Source organism: Hesperophylax consimilis, chromosome 13 (assembly GCF_061612785.1).
Source record: "Hesperophylax consimilis isolate HC1 chromosome 13, BYU_Hcon_1.0, whole genome shotgun sequence".
In the NCBI taxonomy this organism is placed as follows: Eukaryota; Metazoa; Arthropoda; class Insecta; order Trichoptera; family Limnephilidae; genus Hesperophylax; species Hesperophylax consimilis.
This window is the reverse complement of record NC_142848.1, coordinates 37,757,338-37,781,309: the sequence shown is the minus strand read 5'-3', so window position 1 is coordinate 37,781,309 and position 23,972 is coordinate 37,757,338. Positions and strand designations below refer to the sequence as shown.

The 23,972-nt window shown below is 34.0% G+C and overlaps 1 protein-coding gene across 2 annotated transcripts in view; it reads right to left on the bottom strand.

The window, feature by feature from the left end:
- loh (thrombospondin type 1 domain containing lonely heart) overlaps window positions 1-23,972 on the bottom strand; it is a 700,385-nt gene that overhangs the window by 485,531 nt on the left and 190,882 nt on the right. For both annotated transcript variants that reach the window (XM_089639095.1, XM_089639097.1), the window contains exon 5: window positions 1,882-2,071. In XM_089639095.1, coding sequence (XP_089495221.1) covers window positions 1,882-2,071 — 190 coding nt within the window. The remainder of the gene's footprint in view (window positions 1-1,881; window positions 2,072-23,972) is intronic.

Sequence of the window (23,972 nt, the reverse complement as noted above, 5' to 3'; positions counted from 1 at the left end):
TATTGATCATTGGCTAAAGTATAATACATCAATGGTATTAATAGATAAAAGGGTATTTAAGAACTTACTATAATATATTATGGTGTCCGGAAACCGTAATACAAGTGGGAAACCGGTGAATCTACATCACAATTGGAGTATTTTCGTGGGATGACTTTTTTGATTTGAACTTTCGTTTTCGATTAAATCGAATCCGAACAAGGAATTTTTACAAAATCAAATTTGAAAAAGCTATCAACTACATATACAATACATTATCAACTGTTCATTTAATTAATTTAAAATGTCTAATAGGTCTATACCTAATAAACTAATAGACCCGGTCAAAAAGTTATTTTAACACTCTAGTTGCCGAAAAGAGTGGAAAAAATCGGAAAAAAGTGTTTTTGGGTTATCTACGTGATATAGATTCTCGTACTACGAGTTTCCGGACACCGTGTACATATTCATTTGATTCTCGTCCATCTTCTGGGAATAATGAAAATTCTCATCTTTATCTTTTAATGTTATTTAGTATATTGATATTCAATAATAATAGAGTAGAAAACCTATTTTTAATTACTGGTTTTGTGTTGTGTTGTGTTGTGTTGTGTTGTGTTGTGTTGTGTTGTGTTGTGTTGTGTTGTGTTGTGTTGTGTTGTGTTGTGTTGTGTTGTGTTGTGTTGTGTTGTGTTGTGTTGTGTTGTGTTGTGTTGTGTTGTGTTGTGTTGTGTTGTGTTGTGTTGTGTTGTGTTGTGTTGTGTTGTGTTGTGTTGTGTTGTGTTGTGTTGTGTTGTGTTGTGTTGTGTTGTGTTGTGTTGTGTTGTGTTGTGTTGTGTTGTGTTGTGTTGTGTTGTGTTGTGTTGTGTTGTGTTGTGTTGTGTTGTGTTGTGTTGTGTTGTGTTGTGTTGTGTTGTGTTGTGTTTTGTTTTGTTTTGTTTTGTTTTGTTTTGTTTTGTTTTGTTTTGTTGTGTTGTGTTGTGTTGTGTTGTGTTGTGTTGTGTTGTGTTGTGTTGTGTTGTCTTGTCTTGTGTTGTGTTGTGTTGTGTTGTGTTGTGTTGTGTTGTGTTGTGTTGTGTTGTGTTGTGTTGTGTTGTGTTGTGTTGTGTTGTGTTGTGTTGTGTTGTGTTGTGTTGTGTTGTGTTGTGTTGTGTTGTGTTGTGTTGTGTTGTGTTGTGTTGTGTTTTGTGTAGGTGAAGGTGTTACTAACATTGTTTTTTTATAAAATAAAGTAAGCAACAAAATTGTAATCCATAAATTTCTTTGTATAAAAACATAACTGAATCCACGTTTTAACAGTGATTTTCTCAAGTTTTGCTAGAATTCATTTAACCACCTATAACGCTTTTACTAATATGTTAAATAACAATAACGCGTGGGTCGAAACAGTAATTGAGTATTTACGATTAAAAATCAGTAGGTCAGCCGCACACTGTATGTTATTGATAAATAGTACGTCAATTCTCCAAAGGTCAATGTTCATTGCTAGCATTATTACATAATGGTACGTAGCCCGCCATCTATGGGAGGTATTACTCGGCACAGCAAGGGAAGGTCGCTCTAATGGAACAGTCACCTTTGCAGGTCGATGACTTGTAATGGATTATTACTAGTACCCACCGGCGATCTGTTGGTTACAATGGCAGTCCGGGTTAGTGATGTATTTATAATTTGATTGTGTTCGTATTTTAGAAAAGCTGTCGTTTTAGACAAGGAAAGTTGTAAAGTGTTTTTCATTTACGTCCTCTGACCTTACGCTAGCTAGGAGCTGTACCATCACAAGCGACATAAGAAAGCAAACGACCTCGTTCACGAAGACACTCTCTGGCATTAATCCCTCGCTACAACCCTTCTTCCACATATATCGGCTGAAACCACATGTAACGGTATTTAAACACTCACCAGAGTATTGCACTCGTGGTATCTCTTGTCCTGACCGGCACATCGCCAGATGGTCCCGTTGCTCTTGGCGATGGTGTGAGTCCTGTGGCCTGGCGAGGACCTCGCACTGCTGATGGGCTGCAGCTCTTGGGGGCTCTCGATCACCTCGTTGGCCGAGTTCAGTTTTCGTCTTCTTCTGCCGCCCCTGCTTCTAGAAACAGATACAAACTTTGTAGATTTTCGTTACAAAATTAAACATGAAACTACTAGACAAGAATCGATTTTTAGGACAGAAAACACCATATCTAAAGCTTGTCGCCAACTACTGTTTTAACAACCACTTTCTTCCAACAAGTTCACTTTCTAGTACCTACTACGTACTACCTACGGATGTTCTAGAGCAAGGGTTCTCAAACGGTCGATCGCGATTGCTTTTTGAGTCGATCTCGAGAAAAATTTCCCATTTTCATGCCTTCTTTTTTACTATTTATTTGTAGCTTGTAGCGGACTGAGTTACTGAACGGAGTTTTCTGGAACAGAGAAAGTTCCACTTACTGCGGAGCGCGGGTATGCACTGTCTCTGGACCTTTCCACTGAGTGCCGATATATATACTGCGCCGTGTGAGCAGAATAGTGGGAGTCAGTAGTCAGTCAGTCCGAGTTGTAACTTGAAAGCGATACGACTTTTGTTGATAAATAATACAAAATGAGTGCGGTGAAGAGAAGAAAAACGTATCATTTTAATAACGATTGGGAGGAAGAATTCTTCTTTTGTATGGTGAAGGATAAGTGCGATTGTCTCATTTGCCGTGCGTCAGTTGCAATACCTAAGCGTGGGAACTTAGAGGAGGAGAACATGAAGGAGATTATGCGCATAGCAATAAAGTAGCTGTAGCTTGCAACGACGGCTCTTCACATTACAGTTAGAAGATAGTGAATCTGCTGAACACACTGATTTAGTTCTTCATACGGACGTCAGGTGGTTGAGTCGCGGAAAATTCCTAGAAAGGTTTCAAGAATTACTGCCCGAAATAATAACTTTTCTGGACGAAAGAGGTGATGACACTCAGATGCTGGAAAACGGAAAATGGCTGACTGATTTAGCTTTTTTGACAGATATTAATCAATGCATTTAAACACCATTAACTTGGAGCTTCAAGGTAAAGGAAAAACTATTATTGAGATGAATAGCGTAATAAACGTATTCAAAAGTAAATTGCAACTTATCATAGATCAACTGAAAAAAAGGATCTGAAACATTTTCCGTCTTTGAAAGCAAGAATTCCTCAGTTGAATTTTGATATTTATGAGGGAGAATTATCGAATATTTTGGGTGTATTCGAAAGACGTTTTTATGATTTCAGTAAATTGGCAAATATCGCATCTTTTATGAGTTACCCTTTTTCGTGTAAAAACATTGAGGAATCTGCTACTGAAATAGCAAGTCAGTTTAACATGGACTCATCTTCTGTTGAGAATGAGGTATTGCAGATAATATCAGATATACATCTCAAAGCATCTGATACAAAATTCTGGTATTTTATATCTGAAGATAAATATCCGAATCTAAGGCAAATCGCCCTTCAGTTGACGGCAATGTTTGGGTCAACTTACTTGTGCGAGTCTGCATTTTTTGAAATGAAGATAATTACATAAGTCAAAATATCGCAATTGACTAACTGACGAACATATATGTCAACGTGCTTGCGATTAGCACTCGGTAATTACGTACCATCGTATGAAAAGTATGCTGAGGACATGCAGTGCCACGCTTCAACATCCAAAGTCATTATTTAGTTAAGTTTAGAACCTAGAACTCGTTTGTTTTTTTTAGAACCGATAAACTTGCAATTTTGAATAAATATAAGTTTTTTCATTGACTTTTTAGTGCAGACCTCCACCTACCTTGACTAAAAAAAATGCATATTGCGAACTAATTTCTGTCGTTCCTCCAAATTCTATGTGGATTCGTGGCCATTCAATTATGCAACGTCCCTATATATACACTTATACCTGCGCCACGATACACCCTACCTACGTAGACGACAATCCTGCATCACACATACTTGCAGCCTCTCAGAGTCGATCGATCGGAATCTAATAATATTGAGGTAGATCGCCAGCAGTTCAAGTTTGAGCTCCCCTGGTCTAGAGTATTTGATTATTTGCTTTATTCGTGGAATAAAGACCTCTTTCTTCCACGAAAACATGAATCAGTTCAATTATTTTCACGCTTTTCCCGTAAATATATTCAATCCATCGTAGCTTTTTAAGACAAAGATGGTTTTAATATGTCGTAAATTAAAGAATTAATATGTTTTCTTCGCCAGAGAAATTGACAGCATTGAGGGCACACCAAGGATCTGATATTATTTATTTATTTATTACTCGCCCGAGTGGGCTTTTCTTTAAAAAAAAAATACAAGCATTTTGTATCAGAGTAAACACTCAAAAATTAATACAATAAAGAAGAATGTAAACATAATGGCAAAAATGAATCCTCACGCATATAATTGAATTTAAAAGATTCAACAAAACAAAATAGTAGAAGCTGAGAAGTTATATGGGTACATAGGTCTATTTGTGCCTAGAAGAATAAAAGTGAGAATATACAACATTTATACTGATTAGTTTTCAAATGAAATTTATCACCCAGATATATTGGTATTCTTTGGGGTTTGATTAATCGAGCAATAAACATTACTTGATTTCAATTAGGATGAAATAGTCTCACTGGCTCCAGATGGTTATTCAAAAATATATATATAAATAAATATCTGTTCACAAAATAACCTCCATTCATTTATTATATAGGTAGGTATTCAAATATGTATTTTTACATAGAGTTCAAAAGTATAAGTTGAACCAAGTCGTTATATTATATAGATTGCTGCTATAAATAGGTGTTGGTTAGCAGATAAATCGAATAAATTCAAATTCAATGATCTAAAATTTTGTCCATGTCAGCACAAGCTTTTTTGTCAATTAATTTATTGGCGTGATATTAATTTTCAAGCCCGCATAATGTTAGCACCGTTCTGATCTACAATTAAAATTGCTCTAATACATGGTAGAATTTTGATAAGAACTTGAAGCTGACAGGACATTTATTCTTAAGCACACCAAAACGGCAATTATTACCGGCCTTATCATCAATGCTAACTACAATTAATTGTTCCTTCGAAAAAATACCAAGCCCGGGGACTATAAAATTAATTTCACAAAACAAATCACATTCAATTACCACGATACAATAATACAGTAGACATCGGACAGCCTCTACATTAATTAGTTAGTCCGTATCGTGTACAGAACCTACCTCGAAAATGCCAGTTATAACAATATTAATAATAATTGTTACCAGTACCAGACGGTACAATAAACAATCGAAAAGCAACAAATTACTGAAAGAAAGATTCTTGCTCGGTGGTCCTAATTTGGAAACTCTTGAACTAATGGAGACCATAAATCAGAGAGTGTAAGCACAGATTATTTTGGCAATAAGTATATCTCCAGTCTTCCTGAGAATAACACCAGTCTCGGAGGAGATAATATTTGTACAGAACAAACAGAGGATAATTTACTATTTAAAAAAACAAACTGTCGGGAAGTGTGGAGACGATTTATTTTCGTTTACAGGAATCCTTGAATTATAGAGATCGCCTTGGAAAAAGACACTGTCAGGTACAACACAGAAGTTGCATTGCATGGAGTCAGACTGGCGTAGCTAAAGCCGTTTCAAGCATAGCGCGAATTTTAGAACATCTTCCAACCTCGAAAGAAGCGAAAAAATAGACAATTTTTTCCCATAGTTTTTACAAGTAAATAGCGTAATTTATCGTTAATTATTTTTTACTTACACGTCTGGTAGTTTAAATTTTATAATAATTGTAATCAATGGGAACCTTCGTGGGCGATATCAGTGTGTGGGTAATACAAGTAATTAAATATAAATTCTTTACGTTATTTATTAATTTATTGAACGCCCTTAGGGCTTTTAGAGATAATGCTGGTCGAAATTTTATATTCACATTTTACATTTTTTTTAAAATCAGAAATATAATATTTGTAAGAATGTATACAAATATCATTAGGTAAAACAAACTTTTCATTTTTCCTCGTAGTTACATTAACGAAGTTATAGGTATTACAGCATGAAGTATCGGAAATTTATTATTTAGTTATGTACCGTATAGATTATATAATATTATGAAACAGATTTGAAGTAATACAACAGCTTGAAAGTATAAACCTAATTAAACAAGTGTTAAATTCATTAATTAAAATATCTACTCTTGAAAATGATTTACTATTTTTTTCTGCAAATCATTTTGTTTTGAAGCCGATTTCTCTAGACCCGCGGCTAAAGCTCTTCTTACCAGAAATTAAATGTTGCTGTAAAAGTGCCTTGGCTACGAGGGTCAACAAGAAAGTAAGATTATAACATTTATGTAGAATCGTCAAATGCTGTATTCAATTGAAATTCACAGAAGACTTCACAAATATATATTAAATTATTTTTCAACTTAATTGCTGTCGTAATAATAATTACACTTCTGTAGTCAGGCCACCAGCTTTTGTATTCTTGTTCCGCCGTCACTTTCAGCCACTTCTTCAAAGCTTAAACTAAAAAAGACTCAAAAGGTATTTGTAAACGTTTACGATCCAAAAAGTATTTTTAAAGTGAAAAATCAACCAGGTAGCCAATGGGGTCAGTTTTTTCAATTTCATGATTTTTCGAAAAAAATCTCCTCGAATTTTTAAATATTTGGAAGAGTGAGCAAGTAATAATATTATCATTTCCAATTTCGTGAAAAATTGATATTTCTTTACGAAGAAGTTTTTTTTTATGTACCTACCTAATAACTAATAAAATAATTTAATATTTTTATTAAATACCAGACAACATATCTACGAAAATAACACCATCGATTACCTAACTTCTGGTTTTCGATATATCTTTAAAAAGGTAACGGGATATTTCTCCCATTTATCGTGTAGGTAACTTCTATCCAGACAATATATTTATAATGAAGTGTCAAAGGCACACCAACTCCAGCGAGGTGTATCAATCGGCTTCGATTGTTCGTGCCGAATGAAGTTGTCCGCTTAATTTGAAGCATTCCTGACATTTTTGTTTACAATTCCTCAGCGTCAATCTCGAATCCCTTCACGTTCATTCTGAGAAGGGCTTTGATGTAATATACCTAGATGTGGCATTATCGGAACAATCTGATAACAATACAGGCGGCCCTTTGAAAAGTGTCTCTACTCAAATTAATACGAATGTCTCCGAATTAAAAAGTCCTTCAATATATCCCGTATTGGATTTTAGGTTTAACGGGAAGGCTCGGGGTTCACGGCACGTAAGCCGTCTCACCTCAACAAACAACATCTTTGTTTATTTATTCTTTTAATATTTCTTGGGGCTTGGAAAGATATGGAATTCCGTATTTCGGATAGAGACTAGCAATGCTAAACCTAGGACATGAAAAAAGGTGTAGAGTCACGTGGGGTAACCGTGCGCACTTTTTACATTGGTATTTTTGTATTAAAAAGCTTTAGGTATTTTACTCAATTTTTTTGTTTATTAATATGACCGATTATTAAGGCATCTCAAACAACCATAAAAACCTCATATGGTTCATAAATCAAACAGTTATATAAAAAAGTTTACATGCATGTCGATTGCGTACACTTACCCCGTGTGCGGGGTAACTATACGCATACCGTAGGGTAAGTGTTCGCACCGCAAAGAGTTACCCCCCATTGCAATTATCACACTTAAATTGCCCCTTATCGTAGTCTGTGCAGTTCTCATGCCACCATGCTTTACACACAATACATTCTATCCAATCTTCTGTTGGTGGATCTCGATATTTCTCCTTGCATTGTGGGCAAAAATAGTCCTTAGAAGCCTGTTTTTGTGCGCTCTTTAAACAGTTATGCACGCTGGAATCTCCCGCCTTACGCTTTGTGGTGATTCTTTGTGGTGTGACTTTCTTGAAAAGAGGTGGTCGTCATATTTCCATGGTTTTGAATATTGGTTTTCGTACGATTTTTGCATCTGCATCTGTCTGCTTCTGCTGAAGTTTCTTTTTATAGGGACTTGAGATAATTATTTCAGACTTGCAAGCATTTTTCAGTTTGCGTAAAACCACCGAACTTGAACAACGTTAAACCCAATAGCTCTCGCAATACTTGTGGGAGTAGTCTGTCTTAAAGCTAAAACAGGGTTACGTTTTAGAAATCCATACACCCAATCCTTGCCAGCCGTTTTTGTAATGTTTTCAAATCTGTTCTCGATCTTGTTGATTTCAGCATACTCGTAAAAAAAAATTTCCTTGTCTGCATAGTCAGGCCGTAGAATATTTTGTCAGTTTTTTTACCATAATCAACTTTATCGGCCTGAAAATAAATGAATAATTATTAGATCAATAGTTTCACAAAAAAATGATATCGGCACGATAAATTGAGTATCTATTTATCTTAAAAAATCTACCTCTTTATCTGGTGTAAATGTCGGACGATATCTCCTCATTAAAGTTGCTATTAATTTTAGTTTTAGGCGTTTACGCAGAGTGGCTTCACTGATCTCAACAATATCTGCAGCAGCCCGCTGACTCTTCCCCTCTTTCATAAGCCTTTTTGCAGTTTCTTTTTGCTCTTGAGTGCAAACTGACCTCTCCGGTGCTTTCTCACGTACACACGTGGCATATTTCACCGTAAAAAAATAACGAGAGTTGAAATATTATGCTATAAAATCAATTTTATCTATCGGGGTAAGTGTTCGCACTCATCCAACTGCGAACGCTTACCCCAGCACACTTACCCCATCACACCTAAATTCAATAAACTTTAGAAATCAGATTAGTGGTTATCTTTATTAGAATTATCACTTTGCACCCGTCTAACTAACAATATTTCAATAAAAATTATCATAGACCACGTCGCTCTGACACAGCTGGTTACACAATAGCACACATCGGTAACAGAGATGAAAAATTTAAGAAAAGCACGAAAAAAAGTAATTTACCTACCAGTTTTTATTGACAAATCAGCATCCACTGTACACATGTCCTGCTTCGGCGCGATCCAGAAGGCTACTGAATTAAGGAACGCGCGGGCGCTTAACAGGCACAATCTCGTCGGAAACATCACTGCGAACACTTACACTCCGCGTACGGTTACCCCACGTGACTCTACAGCGATTTAATGAAACCATTTTATTTTGGGGTACACTGTATGTTATGTTAAATTATGGTAAGAGTTTAAACGAATACTATTCTTTCTATTATCCTTTTCAAAGTGTGTCTTCCCGTTTCTATATAAGTTTTGTGTTTCCCGCGAATGTAACAATTTAACCAGTGAAAATTGACAACGCAGTGAACTGTTGTCAGAAATAATATTTTAATATAGGTATATGTTTTTATGATGAAGTTTCAGGGTGAACCAAATCGGTTGGTTTTATATATGAAAAAAATATACAATTTAAATACAATATTACGAGTTATTTTATTCTAATTATTATATTTCAATATCTTTTGCCGCTGAAAAATACAAACTGGAAGCTTTTTGAGATTCTTCTATCAGTCATCTATTCTTGGAACAACGAGTCTTCCTCATTAGATTGACTTACGCACTAATTATTACATCGGTTACTTTCAATGTTTGTAATTAATTACTCTTCGGAATTAATTCTAGAGCCAATAACGTATTTTAAATTATTTGAATTCCATGAAACTTATAAAATAAAGATCGCATTCCCTTGTATAATGTGATAAAAACATTTCATCCTTTCAATCATCGCATTACTTCCACTTATAACGTCAAAAGCGTACAGTGTGCGGAATCCCCCAAAAAATAAATCCTTTATTTTAAATTTAATATTTCCATACATTTTTTAATGAATCATTGGCATCATAGCAAAAATAAAGTGTTAATCTTAATGATATAATTGGCTTCAAATAATCTGTCATCCTTTGTGCTATATAAATTAAAAAAGAACTTGAAATGCTGGCAGAGATTACACTTTATTTTATAAATATTGAAGTGAAGAAGTTTCGGAGATTTGAGATTCTGAACAAACGAACATTTACATTTTTAATTATATAGACAGATAATGCCGGCAAGCAACTAAGCGAAGCACTACGTAGTAATGCAAAATAATAAATGTAATAAAAACTGTAAATTTTAAAAAGCCTTGAAAGAGGAAACAGCTGTAACAATAACAAAAAAAAAATAGTTGCAGAACTTAATAATAATATTAAATTTAATCGTGATATTATTATTTTTTTTAATTAATTGGATTTATACGAATTAACAAAAAAAAACAATTATTACATAATAAATCCTTTATAAATAAATTGACTAATTGCTTCCACGCGCTGCTATCAAAAAAACGACACAAACAATCGAAAGAGTAATCAAGTATTTTGTGAGAAAGGATACGAGTTATTTCGTAACAGATTATTAAATAATGTTTTTATTAATGAGTACTTAATTCTTTGTTATTTCTTGAACTGTTCTCTTGTTCTTGGTTGCTAAGGACTGCCGTTGAAATACAGGACCGGATTAAATATCGTGTTGTTTTGTTTGTGTTCATAATCATTTTTTTAAATTTATTCCAGTAATGTATTGTGTATTTATTCCACTTGTTCAGGATCATGAATATAGGCTTCAAACATAGTTAGATAAACGATATTTACAGTTCAAGCATGCATTCATTTCATTTGTCAAAACGTCGCTATCAATTATTTTCAAGCTGTTTTATTTCCACCGTGAACGATTATTTCTATCACGTAAATTAATAGTAAAAATGCAAGATTTAAAATAGAACACGAAAATTTGTACTTATATTTTTACGTAAGTAGTATTTATGGTTATTTTAAAATCGTTTCGCGTCGAAGATACCGTCAAACTTGCATACCAAAAATGTAATCAAAAACGTTATTTTAAACCATTTTCTCTTTTAGGCTCAGTGTAAAATTAAACCTTGGCCCATAATTTGGTTGATATTAACTATTCAAGAACTGTCAAATATTACTAGTTAAGATATTGGTAAGTAATTTCTTCTGCACTAAATAAATTAGAATGTAATTATGAATACTGAAAATCGTCGGGTCGGCCTTTGGCCTGGGGTCAAGCAATGGTTAATCTGCAAAGCATATCTAATTAGCCTTTGTTACCAATTGTTGTTGTTTATTTATGCTAAACGTTGAGAGGAATGTATTCCGAAGCAACTTACTAATCTCTAAAAATAATCTACATTCCTCTCGGAAACTAACATTAAGTAGCGACCATTGATACGTACAGAGGAGTTATTATAATAACAACACGATCTTCGTTGTGCTTGTTTAACAATAAGCCAATTTTCAATAACATTGGGTAGTTGTAGCTCAGCGGTTTCCTTACTATTTGTCCGCCACGTGTGAAAAGTAAGCAGATATTTGTTGTTTGTTTTTGGGGTGTTACGCCGTGTTGCGCTAACTCCTTCTTTAGCCGACGTTTCGGACAGCGTTGCAGTGTCCATCATCAGGGCAGATCCGGTAGATCCGAAGATGTTCGGATCTACCGGATCTGCCCTGATGATGGACACTGCAACGCTGTCCGAAACGTCGGCTAAAGAAGGAGTTAGCGCAACACGGCATAACACCCCAAAAACAAACAACAAAAATGCTTTTGGCCGTGAAAATCTAAAAACTTACCTCAGTAAGCAGATAGTTTTGTCGGAAATTTAAAATATTCCCCTTTACAGGGAAAAATACGCATTCAACTCAATTTCCATAACTATGCAAGAAACATTTATAAAATAATTAAACTTTTTATAAATAAAATACCATATTTTTGGAAATCTACTCTACGTTGATTTGCATTTTTACACGATATTTGTAATTTTTGAGCGAAAACGTGATTTTGCCATGTTAACGAGAATATCACGAAATTCACTATTTTCAGGCAAATAACACGAATTTTATAATTTATTTTTGAAATTAGAAAGCATCTATCTAATTTATAATCTTTATTTGTGCTAAATATCAAAAAGTCAACATTTTCAACAATCACTTTCAAATACCATCGCCTTACTGAAAAATAACTTAGCTTTTTTCAAAAAGTCATATCCTTATAATTTATTATTCACAAAAGAATTCAAATAAGAATTTTAGCGGAAAATTTCATTTATAAAAGTGAATGCATGTTTCGACCAATCATTGACTTGTGTCACATTTCTCAGCTCATTGCCTGTTTAATTTTGGATCAAGGTAGAAATATAAACCCACTTATTTCGTCAGAAATGTTTATTGCAGAAGAGACATAAAAATGATAAATCAACCTATTTATAACCTTTAACAGGGAAGAATCTATGGCGACATCTATGAAAAACTATCCTAACATAAACATCAACTTATTTATTAACTTTTAACAGTCTGTTGGAAAGGTAAGTATCTACATATAACGACATCTATGCAAAGCTACACTAAACTCTATTTTCTAACATTGCCCTTTATAATATTTGACAGTAATGTTTCTCTGGAAATATTATTTCATCTGCGAGTAGGTCTAACAATCCTACCAGTATGTTTTTACGAATTTTGTCCCAAAACCTAACGTTATAAAATAAGTCTATTACATTCAAGTAGTACAATGATGTATGTACTTTCATCAACTACCTCCATGGAGATGGAATGGATGTATTTTTCATAATATTTGTTGTGTCCGTATTAATAACAGAGGCAAAGGTATTTCTGAACCTATATTTAGTCGTAAAAAGTGATTAGGTTTATTTAAATCAGGGCTAGCTAGTGTTAACTTTTCGTGTTAACTAACCGCCAATTACCGACTTTAATATATCCGTGTGAATCGATAAAAATTAACTGTTACTACTGGTTACTGGTTACCCGCTACAGTTAATTACAATTGGTAAACATTTACTTTTTGTATTTACAAAAACATGTTTCGTGAGACGAACTGGTTTGGATTTTAATGTAATTAGAAAATGTATTGAAGGTACGGAATGTTGCGTAGATAACCTCAATGATGATGGTGACCAGCTTTTGACGGGACTATCCACATTTGAATGGCTTAAAACAGCGAATCCAAAAATACCAATCATTGTTTTAATAAACTTTACTTAGAAGAGTTTCAGTATAGAGTAGTTGCAATTCGCAAGTCAATATGTTTAACATTCCAGGCCACATAATATTATTATTTATTTTATGATTATGTTTTCACTTTCTCCAACATTCATTATTTCGTCTTTCTTGTATGTATTTGAATACCAAATGCTGGTGTCAGAGATCCAAACAGAAGAACGTGCGAATTGTTTAATCAAAATAAAAACCTGAAGGATTCCGACATATCTTTTGATACAAGCAGAAATTTTAGTAAAAAGTTGAAAACTTTTTTGTTTTAAATATAAAAACCCACAAAGTTTTTTTCCTCGTATTTAATTGTTCTTATAAATTTTGATGTAAAAAAATACTTGTAAATGATGTGATTTCAGATTTTCACGGCCAAAAGTGATTTATTTTTGGCTAAGGAGCGCAACACGGCATAATCGTGTTACACTCCTTTTTTAGCCAACGTTTCGGACTGCATTACACATATGCCCTGACGATGTACACTGTAATGCTGTCCGAAAGTTGGCTAAAGAAGGAGATAGCGCAACACGGCATAGTACCCCAAAAATAAATCCTGTAATATTTGTAAAGGTTTATTATTTATTTATCTGCTGCTATGTTAATCTTGGAGAAATAGTTGTCCAACTGTTTTTTCCAATAAAAAAAATACATCAAACTCTGTAGCTACCTATATAATTACTGTCCTTATCTGAATGCCATTTATCGTAATTTTAATGATATAAAAAGTTAAATATTTGCATCAGATGTTTGTTATTTATACTGTCCGGAAACTAGTAGTAAAAGCGGAAAATATTCTAGTCATTGCCGAAAATAAATAAAGTATTAAAATGCTTTAAATTGCTATTCATTGTTAATTCCTTACAATTACATCGTTTCGTTAAAATTGCTAATACAACTCATAACCAAGAAAATATTTCAAGTGTCGACGGACGCGTCGTGTAGGTAAATTATATTATTTCCGGTATTTCTTTCACACATTGACGAATGGTCAATCCACGAATGGACAGTTTATCTATAAAGGCTTTTATTTTAATTTAATTAAAAACTACGGTTTTTGATTAGCGCAATAGCGCGCGTTCGCTGATTGAAATATTTCGGATCGTAAAGAAGACCATGGTATAGATAATTGCGCTTTTTGTCACAAACCGTTTCGTAATAACAATAATTATAATGACTTGTTTAATGGCGAACCTGTCAGGGGCAACACTTTAAAACCACATCATCTGGGTATAGTTTGAAGACGGCGGATAAAAAGTTACGCGAACTGAATATCAATTATCAATCACCCAAATGCCGCAAATTCTAAATTGAAAAGAGACCCAACGATGATTCAATTTAATAATGTTACTTACTTTAGAAATGTTTTAAAAAACGATATATTCATGTAATTATGAATAATTCAAGTAAAATAATAAAATGAAAATATTTGTTGTATTTTTTTAATCACATTTTAATAAATAAAAACGGCCACATACTACCAGACTGTGACAGACTGAATACGATTTGTATCAAGTTACGTCACCATGGCTGTAATAAATTTATTCGAAATAGTTCGCGATGGCGCATGGCGTCCTGAAAGGACTTTTGGATGTGTTATTTTATTTTATTTTTCATATTTTTATATCGATTGATTGACGATATTCTTTTTACAACGTAAGTATAAAAAACTTAGTACTTATTATGCTGAATCAACGCAGTATGTTGATTTTTTTATAAAAAAACTTGGAACTTATTGTGCTGAATCGACGCAGTATGTTGCTATTTATAAAAAAAATATTTGAAGTTCCCGACGTTTCCAGGGCTTTGTGCAAGTTTTTCGAAATGGCAACGAAAAGTGTCAACAGTGACCCGGCTCTTGTTTTCAATGTCAAGTAAGCAACATTTTATCAATATTTGAAAAAAAACTGTAGATTTTTATAAAAATCAAACCCATGCGGCTCACCACAACAACTCTTAGATTGTACCATTAATATTTAAACTAGATGTTTGTCAAGCTTGATTGTCTAAAAGTACACAGCCATCACATTAACAGTTTAAGAAATAGATGTCAAGTATACCCCTGACATTGCGATTGTACCATTAATCGTTTAAACTAGATGTTTGTCAAGCTTGATTGTCTAAAAGTACACAGCCATCACATTAACAGTTTAAGAAATAGATGTCAAGTATACCCCTGACATTGAGATTGTACCATTACTCGTTTAAACTAGATGTTTGTCAAGCTTGATTGTCTAAAAGTACACAGCCATCACATTAACAGTTTAAGAAATAGAAAGATATTTTGGTGAGTCGTAATATTTTTCACGGGAATTTCGTAGCATTCAAATTATTTTGTTGCGGTGTTGTTTTTGACATATTATTTATAGTTTGCAAAAACTTGTTGCGCGATCGCTTGCCATAATGTGCCAATTTTATAGAACCTAAAAAGGTGAGATTAACGGTGAAATAGATCTAGGTGGATTCACTGGCTTTAAAACACAGTAAGCAGTGTTCGCATATTTTACTTTAAATATTTTAAGGAATGATATTAATTAATTAGAAAATTTGGCAAATATATACATATACACACTTTGCTCGAGTTGCTAAGTAGTATTATACAGGACATGTTGTCATTTATTTCAAATAATAGTTTGATCCAACAGCACTTGACAAATGTTAATTCTCATTTCAGTGTGTTATCTTATTGGTTTTCGTAGGTGTAAAAATAAAAAAGGCAAGGTTCCAAAAGGTCTGAACCAATAAATACAGACACCCGGTTATTGGATGTTTGGTTACCTGCTCAGATCTCACCCTCAGTGGGTCAAGCGGCCCTTCATAACACAAAGGACGAGGACTTCGACAAATAAAAATAAACAAACAACACGAGTCACGCGGTGGGTTTGGAGTTACGAAAAAAAATCGTTTAAGGAAAGAACTGACCTTTCGGGAAGGTATCTAAATAAGGTTGCAAGTCATTTAACGCCGTATTAACTTCAAATTTAAGTATGTAATCAGTATCTCCCTTTGAAAACACATTTTATGGCTTCATCGTTCTATTGCATTTCTGTGAAAAGATTGGAAAAGATGTTGTAGAAAATGCCATCAATACGATAATTTATGTTTCAATCTTATGTTAGATTGTATGGTTAATTAATTTTATTTTTAGAAAGGTATATTTTACATGTCGATCTGCTAAAACATTATCTACATAATAGTTTATTTTTTTTAAATTAACACTTATTAAATTAAATAAGATTTCAAAATACTTAAAAGTACACAGCCATCACATTAACAGTTTAAGAAATAGATGTCAAGTATACCCCTGACATTGAGATTGTACCATTTATCTTTTAAACTAGATGTTTGTCAAGCTTGATTGTCTAAAAGTACACAGCCATCACATTAACAGTTTAAGAAATAGAAGTCAAGTATACCCCTGACATTGAGATTGTACCATTAATCGTTTAAACTAGATGTTTGTCAAGCTTGATTGTCTAAAAGTACACAGCCATCACATTAACAGTTTAAGAAATAGATGTCAAGTATACCCCTGACATTGAGATTGTACCATTAATCGTTTAAACTAGATGTTTGTCAAGAAACGTTTAAAGTCTAAAACGACTGAAGGGTAGTGTCGCCCATTTATTGCACACCAAATAGAGGTATGTTAAATGTGATTTTGAAGAAAGTGGGGAATAAAAGGAAGGTATATGGCTACGGTGGTCTCACCAGGGTGATACTAAGGATGGGTTATATTGTCTGGAGAGAACAAGTAAATGTTCTCTTTGGTTTGTACTGTTGTGTGTGAGTATACTGTGTGTAGGTAGGAACCTTCGAGTCCATCAAACTGTACATTTGATGTAACTTCCTTTTGTTCGATATATTTAGTATCCAATGCCGATAAAGGTTAGGTGAGATATTATGCTAGTATCGAACATACGCATTTTTACACGTTGCACATGTTTTTGTTTTTTTTTGCGATAAATTTATGTGATAGTTCTGTTTTTATTTAATCATGTTTAACAGTAGGTACTTGTATAATAAACAATAAATAATAATTAATTCTCCACCACCACCACCTCTTTTTAAATGTAGTCATATATGTAGTTGAGAGACTCGCCCAATGAACTAAGAGATCTTAGTCCTTGACTGTAGTACGCCAGGACTCTTGGACTGTCATGACCCTGTCATTTTAGGTTACGGTCCATGTTGATGTTCAATGCAGACAGGCGGATATTTGATCTGCCGTTGTTTTTTAAGGGTCAATGCGCTGTCCGTTGGTAAACAAACGGCGTCAAGTTGAATGGATATTATTGTTATTCATTATAAATTATTAGGTTCAATCCTTCCAATCTTCTACCTTTTGTAATGGTATATCCAAATACTTCATTTGTACGTGATAACACTCCACAAGGAACACTATGGCACCTATAATATTCAAACATCGATATCACGAGATAAGTTGCAAAAATATTTTAGAAAAAAAAGATATTACCAATAAACTAAACGAACCATGAAACAGAACAAGATACAGAAAAAAAATAACGGCCTCAACTGGGAATTGAACCCAAGATATATGTCTTACCGGGAGAAGGTCTACTCGTACTCGACCATTGGGACGTATTATTATACAGTGGGTTGCCATATTAATAGGGACACCTATGGAAAATGTGTTTTTTACACTTTGTGTTCATAAAACACAGATGTTTATGATTTTAGGTGCGGTTATTATTATTATTTATTTACAAGGAAATTGAATTTAGAAAAATTAAACACCGTATTTGTCCTTAATCTATGATTATTTTATTTTTTTATTATTTTTAAACAATATCGAACAAAAAGTCAATATTTCGTAATTTCGCCTTTAGCCGCAATAACAGCTTGTACACGCCGTGGTATACTCTCAATGTACAATTTTGCAGTAATCTTTAGGTCAAGAGAATTATACCATACCCGGATAAGGGTTTCGATGAGCTGCTGCTTCGTTGTGATCACCTCCTTGGCAATCTCCCTCGTAGTGAGCTCCTACAGATTTTTAATAGGGTTCATGTTAGGGGAAGTCCCCTGCCAAGGTAAAACATGCACTTTTTTTCAACCAGGAATGCAGTGACAGTCCTGCCTTTATGACAGGGTGCAAAGTTGTGCATAAAGACGTATTCCTGGCCACCAGGGAACCATTCTCTAACTTGAGGCAGTAATCGATTTTCCAGTATTTGTCTGTACTGATCCTGCCTTATAGTCTCTTGCACGATGTGGAGGCGCCCCATCCCTTTGGAAGAGATGACTGACCACATCATGATACTGGTGGGGTGTTTGATAGTCTCTACAAGGCGGTCCGCATGAAATTTCTCTCCTGGGCGTCATCGGACGAACGATGATTAATTCAACAAAATTTGGAATATGGACTCGTCAGAGAAGCACACCTTAAAAAAGGGCCATAATCAAACTAATGGAATTTTTTGAAAGCTTGAAAACCACAGAAATGTTAATTACCACATTTCAGTTCTCTATAGTCATGTTTTGGTGCGCGTTGGCCCATTCCAGTAGTTTTTTCCTCATATCTACTGTGAGGCGAGGTTTTTTAGCTGGCCGATGACCAAGGAGGTTCTCCTCAGCCAATATCCTCAGGACTCTCCTTTGGGAGACTTCGATATCTTCTTCGTTGGTCGTCAAGGTCAGACGAGTCACACTCTTTTTGAGGGTTTGGAGACAGACTTCTTTGATTTCGCGGCCAATAAGAGGTGTAGTGATTCGTTTTCTGCCACATTTTCCAATGTGATCCAATTCAAGGGGCAGGTTTTGATTGATTTTCTAATTTATCCTGTTAACCACAGACTTTAAAATACCTGTAATGGCTGCTATTTCACTTTGGGAATATTGAATGTTTAACAATAGTGTCTTCACTTCCGGAAATTTTCTTGGGGACGTGTCTGAAGACCTAGAAATACAAAAAACAGAACATTGGACTCAATATGGAAAAACTATTCACTGAAATAAGATATTAAAAAAATATATATAGAAATTAATAGATAAATAATAATTACTTACATATTTGTATAGCTAAAATGTTAAAACTCGTAAATATAATTATAATGTATATTTATTTACCAGAACTTCAATCACGCATTTTCACAAAATTGCTGGCCACGTGCAAAAAACCTTAAATTATCGAGGTATGTTGCACTTTGCGAGTGTTGCCACTTCTTAAAAGTGTCAGTGGTAGTACCAGCAACAAAAATAACGAAAGAATGGCCATATATTCCAAGTTATTTAGAAGTAGAGATAACGTAAACATAAAAATCAGGAAATATTGGAACTGTCCCTATTAATATGGCAACCCACTGTACGTCATATTTCAAATTCAAAAATAACAATATTATCTTGGGCAGCAATATTTTTGAATGATTACTAAGTTCTAAATTATTGACTTGTAACCTGGGTAGTGTCTCTGGGTTCGATTCCCAGTTGAGACGGTTATGTTTTTATTTTTTTATTGTCTCGTTCTATTTCATGTTGCGTTTAGATTTATTAGTTTTATCTTCGTCTTCATTAAATTGATTGATATAACATTCAAATGTTATTTAAAGGAAAGTTGTTCCAGTAAAAATTAAATAAAAAACAACTTTTCTCAGTAAGTAAAGTAGTACTACATGCCAATTAGTCAAATAGTTAATACCCGTTGGCAATTTATGGTGAAATGAATAAGTCTTTAGCAAATGGTTTACTTTAACACAGATTTGGTGTCTTTCAAATTTTAACGTTGAAAATTTAAGCCTTGAAATGGTTAGACAGTTAGAAACCTCAATAATTACCGTAGGTATGTCACTTAACTTTTCCATAGACGATTATCGTGATCATTTTTTATTCGGAACGAAATCTTGGTAGGTACTTTCAATGTACATCTTCTGAAGAGGATATCGTGCAACAATGCCATATCAATCCATTCCAAGAGACGCGGCCCTCCCAAAGTCTGACAGACAGACTGTATTATGGTTTCGGTACCTACCTCACTTCTAGCGAAAGTTAATGCCCTAGAGACAATGGGACTATCACTGAGCCCGGCATATAAATGTATCGAGCAATCTGTTTACGGTCGTTACTGGGTCACGTGAACCTGGGTAGGAATCCATATATTTACCACAGAAGAGATAAAACGTTTGTGTATTGTGGGCGTATCCGCGCGCTCGAAGTGAGGTCAATTTGACCTTTCTTCGGTTAAATTGATGGAACGTTGAAACATTATCAAACATCGAAATTCTTTCTGGAACAATTTGAGGAAAATTTGTGATAACAAGAACTTTATTTTCAGTGATATCTGTCTAATGAAGGAACGGAAATAATGCAGACATAGCATAGAATTCTGGATAGCAAGCGACCAGTGATGCATGTTTATTTGTGGGTACTCTGTCGGTATAAAATGGTTACAAATTGTAACTTACAATAAACGATCAGATATGTAGATACTTATATTTTTAGGTGATAACGTACAATAGTGCCAACTGTCAGCGTAATTGTGGAAACCCCGTTAAAGGAATGCTGTAAGTCTGAAGGAAGTGAGAGAAAGACGAAGATAGGCTTATATCTAGTTATTTAGACCATGTTAGCAAGACTGAATCTCTCGTCAGAGCGATACTAAGAGGATCATTGACTCTATGAAATTTTAGATAAACCAATTTTCAGACCTGTTTGTTTCAATATCCAAACCTTTTTTTTCTTAGTAGAATTATCGCTTTTGAACATCTGATTGCCCTCTATGATTGAGAAGTCATATTAGCCTTCCTTGTACCTATATTCTATTCACGTCTCCTCGGGACTACCCTGTAGGCATTTGCCCATAGGTCAATTTGTTGGGTACCGATCTGGGTAACAGTGAGGATACCTTATTCCTTTTACCTACAACTATATCCTAGACCTAAACCTACGCACTACATATCCCTATCCAGGTGTATGAGTGTACGGCGTGGGAGCGACAGGAAGTGTGTGCGGTCATCGATCGGGGAAGAACAACTGCTTTATGTTTCGAATTCAATTGTTCCGGAAGAGCAGAAGCTCTAAAACTTTCATTGTCAATGTCCTCCAAGTCATTTTAGTATTATATGTCACCGGTAAAATCGGCGAATTCATTTAGCATAATATAATAGAACTAGCAGTTAAAAACCCGCTCCGCGGATTTTTTGCTACTAGGCCCTGCGGGCGGCACTTTGTTGGGCTTCGCCCAGTTTAAGTGATACTAACAACAGTTAACCTATAATAACCCAACCCAACCTAACCTAACCAATCATTTTATTATATACATAGACAACGTGTACATTTTATTATACATGTAAGTACATATCAGATTAGAGATTTGTTGGCTAATTTTACAATAAACGAAGCGTTTCTAGCTTCCGATTGTGTTTCATGTTTTTATTGGGCTGTCAAAATGGTGCGAAATTATTAGTTACATATATAATATTATGTGTTAAAAAACCCGTTATTTATTAAAATAAGTGTATTAGGGCAAGTTTTTAAACATATTATTGTATTTAAAAAAAACCCAACTTAACCTAACATAACCCATCCTAACTTAATCCAACCACACCTATCCTAACATAACCTAACCTTTCCTAATCTAACCTATAATAACCCAACCTAACCTAACCTAACCTAACCTAACCTAACCTAACCTAACCTAACCTAACCTATAATAATCTAACCCAACCTAAACTTACCTAACCTACAATAACCCTAACTAACCTAACAAAACCTATCATAACCCAACCTAACCTAAACTATCCTAACCTAACATAACCTAACCCAACCTAACTTATAACAACCTATCGTAACCCAACTTAGCCTAACTTAACCTTTCCTAATCAAACCTATAATAACCCAGCCTATAATAACCCAACCGAACCTAACCTAACCCATCCTAACCCAACCTAACCTATAATAACCCAACCCAACCAAACCTATCCTAACCTAAGCTATAATAACCCACCCTAAACTAACCTAAAATCAAAACGCTTTATTTAAAAAAAAATAGTTTTAAGCGTGGGCAGATCCCGAATAATGTCCTAGATGGGTAAAGGTAAATTAATATATATTATATAAATATATATACCTGGCAATATAATTGTTTTACTATATATATATAAATAAATGTCAGATTAGAGATTTGTCGGCTAATTTTACAATCAACCAAGTGTTTCTAGCTTCCGGTTTTGTTTCATGTTTTTTTTATTGGGTTGGCAGTTCCTACACTTCCTACAAACAAACTTATATTATTCGCGAACTTCATATCCGTGTTCTGCCTAAATGGTGCGAAATTATTATTTACGTAAATAATATTAAATATCAATATTTTTTTAAATCGTAAATGCAAAGAGTTCTAATAAAATAAAATACTTTTTTGTTTTAAAACCACGATATTTATTAATTTAAGAACCGACCGGTTTCGCTTTACTTAAGCATCATCAGGGTACAAATTAATACTAAACAAGAAGTACATAATGTGTGTATATATATAACAAAATATAGAGGGAGACAACATGATACAAATATAAGCAACACAAAGACGGTCATAAAATACATTAACATTAGTGCACAAGTAATGGAAAAACCGCTAGATAATTATGTAGACTAATGGGTTACATCAATAAATCGGGAGAAACAAAGCATCAACTGGCATGGTGGTAAGGAGGTAAGGAGAACTGGGAATTTTTTTATGGGTTTATTGGAAACAGACCTAATATTGGACTACTTGATATGTCTAATTGATTATTAAGTATCTGACTATTGGTTTTTACAGCTTTTTTAATTTCTAGTGCCTCTAAGTTGTTTAGTCTGTTACCATGCCCGTTTTTATGTAAGATCTTAGCACCGGTGCTATGACAGAATGTATGATCTTTATCGATCAAATGATTTGCGAATTCGGAAAAGCCGTTATTATTGAGACAACGAAGATGCTCCTTTATCCTAATATTAACATTACGTGATGTCTTACCGATATAGAAAGCCGAACAATTATTGCAATTTAATTTATAAATCCCCGAATGACTTAATTTATCGTCCTTATCTTTAGAATTAATTAGAAATTTACCTATATTGTTATTAGTATAAAAGGCCGGTTTGACTTCAGAAGGAAGGTTTTTTACACTTAAGGTAGAAAAGTGATTAATAAATAAAATTCGCCGCCATTGATAATTAATATTATTATCATTGGTTTGAGGACAAGGACTAGCGAAGAGGAAGCGATTAATGGCTATTTGTTTTAGCTTTTTATTTAAGATAAAATCAATAAAATTTGATTCATAGCCATTATTTACTGCTATGTTTTTAATTAGTTTTAGTTCACTATCAAAATTACTATCGGACATTGGAATTGTGACTAAACGATGGACCATTGAATGGAATGCGGAGTGCTTATGTGAAATAGGGTGATTGGAGGTGCTGTGTATGACAACGTCAGTATAGGAGGGTTTACGAAAAATGTTAAAATTAATTCTGTTATTAACAATCGATAAGGTAAGGTCCAAAAAATTTAAGGTTGAATTTATGCCTATTTCTAATGTGAATTTAATCTTATTATGAAAAGAGTTTATAAGATTGAGGAAGGAATTCAGTTGACGCTTAGTCCCTGTCCATATACACAAAACATCATCAACGTATCTTTTCCAGTACAAGACATTTTTAATAAGATGTGAGGTACTAGATAAAATTTTTTCCTCTAAGTTATCCATGAATATATCAGCAATCAGAGGACTGGTAGGGCTCCCCATAGCTAGGCCGTCACGTTGCTGATATATAACATTATTAAATTTAAAATAATTTTGATTCAGGCATATATTAAACAAGGAAGTTAAATTTTTAACTAAAAATCCCAAAACTCCTAAATTATATGGGTTCCTTAAAATACACAAGAATAATTGCCCCGTCAGGCCAGTAGTTTCATCTTGTAATGCCCCAAATTTTAAAATATCATCCGTTATTACTAATGTGTTTCAAAATACC